This window comes from Montipora capricornis, chromosome 13 (genome assembly GCF_036669925.1).
Source record: "Montipora capricornis isolate CH-2021 chromosome 13, ASM3666992v2, whole genome shotgun sequence".
NCBI lineage: Eukaryota > Metazoa > Cnidaria > Anthozoa > Scleractinia > Acroporidae > Montipora > Montipora capricornis.
Window position 1 is genome coordinate 36,257,442 of NC_090895.1, and position 10,000 is coordinate 36,267,441.

A 10,000-nucleotide genomic window follows, 5' to 3' on the forward strand; every position below is an offset into this window, starting at 1 on the left:
TTGTCTTCCTGTGTTGGCATTGTGGTCTAGGGCAGACAGCTGGGTACGTGCGACCATACCCTCATAGGAGAAGTGCTGACGTTTAGGGACAAATTTGGTTTGGACACTGTGGTACACTTCCAGACTTCCAGTATGACAGCACAATGTCAACTGTTGGATGTCCTTCAGCAGTTCAGCAGTCAGTCAAGGGTTTTTTCAAAAACAATCTCCTTGAGTGCTTAATGAGCTGGGGAGCCAGGCCGTAGCCACCTCTTGGTTCTAGCAACATTTCGAGGGATAGGTAGGTGAGCACATTGGTGATACAAGTCTGCAGAATTCCAAGAGTGGATGTTAGCAGTGTGATGGACTATGGATAACCACTTCTCCCGCAACAAGTCATTGTCTCCCTCACATGTTTCTGCACACCACCAAAGATGATTTGATATTGACTTAATCCATGCAGACAGGTCACTACAGTCCTTCTTTTTGGCTTTCTCCATAAGTTTTTTAGTTATACTTTTGGACAAGTGCCAAACATCAAATTGGTGATCAACCTCAGCGTAATTTCTCTTTAGGTCAGCTCTGATAACATCATGGCGATCAGTGGCGATAACCTTAATGTTGCCCCCCTTTGTTTTTATATTATCCATGCAGCGTTTAAATCCCTCCCTTTCCATTGCATTGCTGTTGTTCACTTCAGTTACTTGAACAATCTGAAAGTCAACAATCTTGTCAGTTTGCTGATCAATCATCGTATATGTGCCATATTTTGCATTATGACCAGGACTGTCACAGCGCCCGTCCCCTGAAAGCCACAAATCTTGGCCTGCTAGTCCAGAAAATATAGAATTTTGCTCCCTCTTCCAACATTCATTAATTACAGGAAATAAGTATTTCTTTTGAATAGTATAAAAGGTATTGTTAATAATAAAATTCAAATTGAGGATGTCTGCCAGAGAAGCTACTCTAGTGTAAGTAGAACCACTAAGCAAAATAGAGGATGACAGCAGTAAGTTTCCAGCTGCCATTCGTTCAAGCATGGGCTGGCTTTGCCAGGAAAAGGTATGATTATTACTGCATATGAGGGTCACAAATAATTAAGGTACTTGTGTAGACTGGTCTGTCTGAATAACTGGGGCACCGCACTCAGGGCATCGCTTGAAAAGCTTAAACAATTCGTGCTTAAAGACAATAAACTTAGTATCATCCTGTGGGTTTAAAACTTTTGGTTTTTCATCTTCATGGTCTGATTCTAAGTTGGAGTCATCTGACATTTCACCAGATGTTGACGGGAGGTAAGTACCCTCCTTTTGTGGAGACACTTCAGGTGAGAGAGTGCCAACAGCTTCTTCAGCAATGGTACCTTTCTCTTCAGGAATGTCACTTTCCTCAAATTGAGTGCCTGTGTGAGAACTACAAACCAGCGGGGTCTGGGTGTCAGCTGATTGCATCATTAATTGGGCACCACATGTATTAACCTGGCAACCAAAATCAACACCCTTGTATGGCAAATTGACTTGAATTGATTGTGATTCCACTTGCATGGTGTGTGGGTGCAAATTCAAGAACTGATCGTGTAGTGAAGAGGTACTTGCTTGTTCACTCACTTTGCTAGGATCTGGGGGCTGATGAGAAGTACTTGCTTCTTCATTAATTTGAGCAGTTGATTTGGTGACAGATGCAATGTACTGCAAACCAGAACAATATATTTATAGACATATATTTAAAAAGTTGTAGTGTTCAGAATAAAAATACCTTAATTTTAGCTTATTAACAGCGATGCTGTGTGTATATCATATTTATACATGAGAATTGCTATGTCTGTAAAGTCACTTTTCAATGTGAGTATGCATGTCTGTATGAATACCACAGGGATAAACTCTTGGAGCGTAAAATGGTCTTGATAGTTTGTATGATAATAGGAAAGCTTGTTTAGGTTTTTGATAGCTCGTTTTCTATTACATTTCAAACTCTCACCTCTTGTCTTGCTTTTTCAAGGGCACAGTTCTCGGACGATAAGCGAGGCTTTTTTGGAGAACAGCATCGGCTTTCAGAGATGCTCGCTTTTTCGAACCAAGGAGTTCTGCCTGGAGGTCACGCTCGTAGCAGTCAGGTGTGAAATGTTCGGAACACAACCTGGTGCTCTTTGAAACGATGAGGTCAGCGCGAGAGATTTTCGCGAGCCACTGTTCTCTCAGAGATGGGTCTTTTGGAAAGCAATGATAGGATATACCGTATTTACCCGTGTATAAGTCGATCCCATGTATAAGACGACCCCCCATTTTTGATGGCAAAAAATGCAATTTCTTAATTTCTTTGCTAAATGTTCATGGGATACTAATCTTGCATTCTTCGATTTCTGGAACTGTGGATTCACAAAAGATTAAGGGCCTCAAGCGCTTAATAGTTTTGTGGTTCAGCGGTTGTTGTATGTGCGGGCATTTTGTCCTTGAATTTCGAAAAAGTTCTCAGAAAATCGAACATGTAAACCTCAAACTAACCTGTTTCGTTGTTCAAGGATAAAGGGCTTTAGAGGATAAGCACAACATCACAGAAGCAGGAGTCAATCTTTGAAAATAACTTCAAAAACGATGCGAAATGTGCAAGGTTTAATTGGTGCTTGACTTATAATTTCTCACATGGCAAACGAAACAAAATTCATAAACCAAACAATACAAAGTTTGGAAAAGCATTTAAATCATCTAGGTTTGTATAAAGAATAAAAAAACAATCATTACCAACCAGCATTTTCAGGCAACATGAGTGACGATCATGCTTGCACGCAAACACGAGGTATTGCGCCAGGTTACTAAGCCCTTGAAGGATCGCGTTTTATTTGAAGAAACAAGAATGTTTTTTAGAGCTTGCACGGCTAAAGGATTCGAATTCTGCATTTATACGAGGTTCGTAGGAAAAGACCACATTGTTTTCTACAAATAAAGTCATAAGCCAAATTCCATGGCAGATTTTCAATTTTATTGCCAATTATGGCTACTTACAACACTAATCTTCCTTCGGAATCTTGCCAAAACTGACATCCGATTGACTAGCCCACAAGAATAAGTTTACACCCATTCCATCACAGAAAACATCACCTCAAGAGTAGATGCACTGTACGACCATGATCGCTTGCCGAAGTTTACACATGATGTCCGTCAAAAAGTGTCTTCGAAGTGGAAAAACCACTGCTACAACTAAAGTACCAAAAATGTTTACATTGACGAGCGATTGGCCACTCGCGTTGCGCTTACCGCAGTTTTAGAGAAGGTAGAGATGTCTACGATGATTTAAGAGAACTTAACAAGGGAGCACTCTGGGTAACAAAAACAGCTTGCTCGTATTCTCCTTCAATTTCCCAAAACTAGCTAACCCGTGCTCAGAAAGACGCACAATGACAACTCATACTGGGTCCTCGCACTACACGGCACTTCACTTCTTCCCCATATCATACGTCACAAAGTTATAAAAGAACCGCTGGCACGGGAGTTCTGCGCCTCCGTACCATAGCCGAATTTTGAGCCAACTATCGCCTGAAAAGCTTGATTTTATGCGTGCTACATTTCGTTTGAGAAGGAAAAAAGTATGACAAATTGTTTAACAATGCATAGTTGTTGAAATGACGTGACAAAAAGCTACTTGATTTTTGGCTTCAGTTCTCCTTTAAATGAAACCTTAATCGACTCACGTATGGTGTTTTTTCGCCTTCTTGGGCCGTCTAACCTGGAAAGCGTCTTACAGCGAAATTACTTTTGGCCGGTGACGGTTAAGACAAGAGAGGGAAACAAGGCAACTATTTATTTGAGCTTCATCCCTGCAACAGTTTCCGAGAAAATCGATGCTGAAGCCACAAATATAACTTTCTCAATATGATCGGTGCCAAACTCAGCGACCAAAGGAATTCAAGGAATGCAGACCGTTTCAAATCTATCAATCAGCGCTTGGCTTCCCGCGGCAGCCCGCCGTGGTTCAAATCCCTGATTGATAGATTTGAAACGGTCTGCATTCCTTGAATTCCTTTGGTCGCTGAGTTTGGCACCGATCATATTGAGAAAGCTGTATTTGTGACTTCAGCATCGATTTTCTCGGAAACTGTTGCAGGGATGAAGCTCAAATTCGGCGAAGGGATAGAGAAAAAAACTCATCTATCAAGATCCGTCGCCATTCAGGTGAGATTTTCAGTATTTTTGCGTTAATTCCAGTTTGAAGTGGAGGAGGTCGAGGCTGACGGCCGCTAAGTTGCAAGCCTTGTCTCCCTCTCTTGTCTTAACCGTCACCGGCCAAAAGTAATTTTGCTATAAGACGCTTTAAACGGCCCAAGAAGGCAAAAAAACACCATACATGAGTCGATTAAGGTTTCATTTAACTTTATTGGGATATTCAGACCGAGATGTGAGTTAGATGTGCAATTTTCAGAGCTTTATTCATAACCCTCATATATTCTCTTCGTTTCATACAAACATATATTACCACGAACACAGAGTGGTCTGCCTGTGGGGGGTTGAACGCCGTCATGAAACTCCTTATTTGCATATGAATAATCCAATAGTAAGCATTGTCTTAATACAATAGTGACCGGGTATTCAACGCTCCCAACATTCCTTTTGAGTGATTTCCATTGATTAATAAATTTTCCAAATCTAATATTATTCCAAATAAAGCCTTAACTTGATCAAATAGAAAAGTCCGCGTACAATGCAGGCTTTTCAAGTGTCAAATTTAAACTAAAATTGGTCACAGCCTTGCCAAAATGTACCTTAAATAAAAGGAGCTTGTATTACTTAACACATGTCAACTACTTTCAATAGTACAAATACTACGAAAAAGAAATAAAAATTGAAATTACCTTGTCATGCAGCGATTAGTACACTTCTTTTCCACCCACGTTGCTTCATGGCAACCGCTAAGAACGCTGGGGGATATAAACTGTCACGTGCTCGCATAGAGCCCTGTTGGGGTGGGGACAACTGCTTCAGCCTACCCAGGGTACCGGAGGTTGAGGTTTTTTCTTGCGCGCGGCGGACAGAAACTGCTCATGAAAATTCTCTGGCTCCCAGTGGCCACTATCGAGTCGTTCAACAAAAATGATTTTTGAAGATTGGAATTTTGACAAACTGGTCCCCAGTGAGAGGTTATTTTCTGTCATTTCATCTAACCGCCCCTAAGGAGGACATGAATCACAAAAACGTTACCCAATTCATCGAGCAAAGCAAATTGTTTCCTGCCTTTTTGCAAAAGAAAATTCCAGTGTCCATTCTTGAAAAACAAACGTTCAATCTCCAAAAGTAAATGGCCATCCATTATTTTTATCTCCTATCACAATGACCATGACTATGAGCACTTTTCGCATAAGGGAAACAAGTCAGAAGTTTTGAATGATGGGACGTTTCTGTCTTAAAAAAACAGGTTCTTTTTTAGTCAAATATTTTAAATTTTCTTACTTAGGGTCTCTGGGGGAAGGTCCTAGTTTCGCCCAATGTGAAGGAACCCGGATTCTGGAATCCAGCAAATGTAAGGCTTTGGAATCCAGAATCCAGAATCCAAAGCATGGAATCCGGAAATCCATTGAACGGAATCCAGAATCCACAGATTTCTGTGGAACCAGTGGGTTTGGAATCTGGAATCATCCACGATTCAGGATCTGGAATCCACAGGCTGGGATCAGAAATCTGAGGGCCACCTGGATTCCTTTAAATAGGGCAACGAGGTCCCTTACTTCCAAACTTGTTCTCAGTTTTGCTTTTTGATCCCTAAAATGGTTTATGTTTCCTAAGATACTTTTTCTTTGTTCCCCTGTTACGCATTTAAAATTAGTGATGCTCTCCTGTTCCTCAAACCCCTGGTAGACCCTAATTTTCTTTGGAGATATTAATATACTGCTCTCTTCTGCGAAGTTCAAAGTGAAAAAGTTTTTGTGTTGTAAAGACCAGATTGTCTAACTCAATGTTGTGCCCACTTTAGACCCTTTGGGAATACAATGTTTTGTTCCAGGTATTTCTGTATCATTTAAGGTGGCTGGAACCAGTTCCACTACTTTTCAGAGACCTTCTTTTCACTAAAACACAGTATCATGTAACAGCAATGGAATGGTACCATGAATAATAATTATTATTGCATAACAAAATGTAAGGTAGCTCTGATTTGGCTCCCATGAATTTTTAAAACTTGGTCGATAGTTCTATCTCAGATTGCTAATTACTATTCTAAAATAAAAAAATGGGGGTCACTCAGTTCATTTTTGATGTTGCCAAGGTAACCTATTACATCATAATGGTGGGCACATTTTGTCAAGCAATAATTAGTAATAACATTGCTGTTATGTGTTACAGTATAGTAGTTATGACCCTTCTAATAAGGTCTCTCAAAAGTGATGAAACTGGTTCCAGCCACCTTAAACCTGAATGCAATTTGTGGTATGATGCAAATAAAAATTATACACAAAGAACCTTAACCCCTGGAGATTGAGTACAACATTGAGTTAGCCAATTTGGTCTATTGTAGGTTGTCGTGTCAGAGCATTGATATTGAGGGCGGGAATGACAATCTCTTGTTGCATGGCCTATAGCATGACCTACATGTATACTAGCAAGATAGAGGCCAAAGCAAAGTATAAAACACCGGCTTGCTTCTACAAGTGACAACTATAAAGGCCTATCACTATATACCTATTGTTTTACTAGCAAAAACAAGAAAACAATGCTATATCTCCTACCTTACCTACAGGATGCAATACAGTATCACTGTTAGTCAGACTGGTTTTCAAGGTCTGTCAGTGAGGCTGGTTTTCTAGCATAGTTGTCTGCCTGCTATAGTCAGCAGGACAGAAAATGAGAACTTACCATTGTCTTTGACCTCATTTGCAATGCATTGCTAAAAGGGATGTTCCCCTTCATTATTATTTTCTAATAACTCTTTGTCCCATCCAATAGACCATTTTATAGTTACGTGCACATTTACCAGGCCTTTGAACAAAAGCAAAGCTGGAGTTGACCTTGCTTTGATACAAATCTCAATTGCTTTTCTTATTAAAGGCCCACTTTCAACTGACAGCATTGTGTGCCACAGAACAATTTTCATATATGAAAACTCCGCCAAAGCTGAAATTCATCCAATTAGATTGCTACGATAAGCAATGCCAATTTCCATAACAAACAGTGGAAAAGCCTGTTGTTTGTATCAAAGCAAGGTCAACTCCAGCCTCACTTTTATTCAAAGACCTGGTAACTGACGACAGAACTGTAAAATGGTCTATTCATGGAACTAAAAAAAAAACGAAACCACGTTTGCATGTTGCATGCACTTCTACACTATAGTAAATTAATCTGAACACAGATGATAACATGAAGATAATTATGAGATAACTGCAATGCTGGGTGCAAGGAATGTCACTTAAATTGTACAGAGTCAGTCCCATGGTGCAATATTTTGAAGATGCATGTATTCCCCAAACCAATTATAGTGTGGCTTACTGTATCATCGCACAAAATGCAGTCTTACTTTAATTTACATACCGCTCCACAGCTACCCCTTCCCCTCTTTAAACAAACATAAGCATTGAAAGGGGACACAAACACAAACAAGTAAAAATGACTACAGGGGAATGTAAGTTTCTTAAATTCCCACAACCCTACCCCCTATACACTAAAGAAATATAGAAAAGCCTTGAAACAATAATGATAATAATAATAATAATAATAATAATAATAATATTTAATAAAGAGGGCCCACAGGTTTGGCTTCATCACAAAGAAAACAACTATACTTGACTTAATTAAAGATAGGGACTCTAAGCTTTTTAAGAACGTAATCAGAGATGATCATATATACTTCACGATTTGCTACCTCCAAAGAGGAGACCTGTGCTCCGTGAGCGCAAGCATGATTGTATATTACCTAGAGTTAAAACTGAACGCTTCAAGCATAGTTTCCTTAATAGAATACTGATGCCTTTTCAATTAAATTCACTGCATGTATATAGGGAATTTTACAATGTTACACATTTTTATTATTTATTTATTTATTTATTCAACTTTAATTATACAGATCTTTACATACTACAAATTGAAGATAAATTAACAATTAAAATAAATAAAAAAATGTAAAAATACAAGATCTGAATAATTAGGTCAGTTTACACAGAATACAAAGATTCCTTATAAAAATAAACTGCATAATTAAAATCTTTCTTATTAACATATTGTAAAGAATGAAAATGAATGAAAATATTTGTTGTTTCTGATTTTATTAATTTATTAATTTTATTAATTTATCATTATTGTGCATTCATTCCAATCCCATTGGTTTAAAAATTAACGATGTGAATACTGATTGAACAGTAAATTTCTATGGGGTTTTCCTTGCTTTCCAGCACTAGCATGTAATGATGCATTGGGTAATGAATCATTAATTATTTTGCTCTTTTCTGATTGACTAGCAGATAAAGAAATTACAATAATATTGTTCATACATGTATTTCAGTGAAAAGACCAGCACACAAAACAGCCAGGCATTTGGTAGTGGAAGGATAAATTCTGCATGATGATGATTTAAAGTTTGCTGGTTACAGTTTGAAGATTTTTCAGGTGGTCTTCCCAGCCGCACAACAAGTCTGCCACAACATTCAGTCTATCCTGTCCCCACAACACTGAGCCATCATTAACCTGGTAACTTGGAACGCCACAAAGTCCAGCTGCAAATGCCCTGAATAAATAAAGATCTCACACTAATCACCATCATGTACTAACAACAACAATAAACATCATAACCAATATACATTCATACATACTCACATGCAATATGGTAGTTAATTGGCAACTTCCCATGTGAGACAAAATAATGATATAAAATAACAACAACAACTACTGTTAAGAATCCCAACAAGTGTGGCCAAAAGTTGAACGAGGTACTACCAGGATCGAAATTCTAGGAGTGGTCAGAACAGGTCTTGAACCCTAATTTATAGCTATTCAAGTTGCCATTTATTAATATCATAAAAACTCTTCACCTGTCAGTGTTTTTACGTAGTTGATCTTTCACTTCCTTATTCTGCGCTGCAAGTATTAATGCTTCACCATCAAATCCAGCATCCGAAAGAACAGACGTTAGAACCTGTTCAAATTAAAGAAATAAAGATCCTTAATGACTTAAGGGAACTAAGAACTGGCATAATTTGAACAAAGGACTGAAACCATGGATCATGTTTCTTTTTGAACAGCCTTGACACTAACCACAGTCATGTTTGTTTCATTAAAGCCAATCTTGTTCCCATGGACTCTCTTCTCTGCCTCCTTTGTCGTTGAGGAGAATGACAAAGGAGACAGAGAAGAGAGACCCTAGGGAAGAAGTTGCATTAAAGCATTCTACTGGAATGGATGTGCCGTACCTAATTGCTGATGGGGTCATTGGCAGAAAGACCAACAGAATGAACAAAAACAACAATACGCTTTGCTTAAGCATTCAAAACCTATGTCCCCTCCATTCACCCATTGACCCCTGGAGTGAGACTTAACAGATTTTACCCTAATGCCAGACGATTTTACTCATTAACTGGGGGCATTCTAGGATGCATGAGCAGTCAAATGGGTTTAAAACAAGAGGAAGAAGGATAGTATAACTACTGGTACTGAGCTCAGCTGATGAAAAGCGTTTGCTACTTCACTCAGAGAAGTCGACAATTTTTTCCCCCTAAATTAAAGTAATTAAAGACAGATTCTTTCAGACCCAAGACTAAAATTCATTTTGAAAATGTCTGAAAGTCTCTACTCAAACCAGCTGCCAACTTTAAAATTTATTGAAACTCTTGATAATGAAAAGTAGTGAATAACAAGTAATAAGAACTTATTTAACTGAAAAGAGACACTCAATTGGCTTTTTTTGCTTGGATTTTTGCACAAGGTTCCTGAAAACTTCTTCCCTGTCAAATCTCTTAATTAAACAAAAACTAATTTCAGAGCACCTGAGGGTCACCAATGTTCTTGTCATATTTCCAGCCTGCTTCATCTGAAAAAGAAACATGTCTGAGTCA

At 38.6% G+C, this 10,000-nt stretch overlaps 1 protein-coding gene and 1 pseudogene across 1 annotated transcript in view; both read right to left on the reverse strand.

The window, feature by feature from the left end:
- Positions 1-4,022, reverse strand: part of LOC138029524 (uncharacterized) — a 4,304-nt pseudogene extending 282 nt beyond the window's left edge.
- Positions 4,023-7,973: 3,951 nt separating this feature from the next.
- The window catches only part of LOC138030179 (uncharacterized), a 10,222-nt gene continuing 8,195 nt past the window's right edge, over positions 7,974-10,000 (reverse strand). Inside the window, exons 8-10 of the mRNA XM_068878063.1 lie at positions 9,932-9,975; positions 8,981-9,084; positions 7,974-8,676 (exon numbers count right to left, since the gene is read on the reverse strand). Coding sequence (XP_068734164.1) covers positions 8,523-8,676; positions 8,981-9,084; positions 9,932-9,975 — 302 coding nt within the window. The 3' untranslated portion in view covers positions 7,974-8,522. The remainder of the gene's footprint in view (positions 8,677-8,980; positions 9,085-9,931; positions 9,976-10,000) is intronic.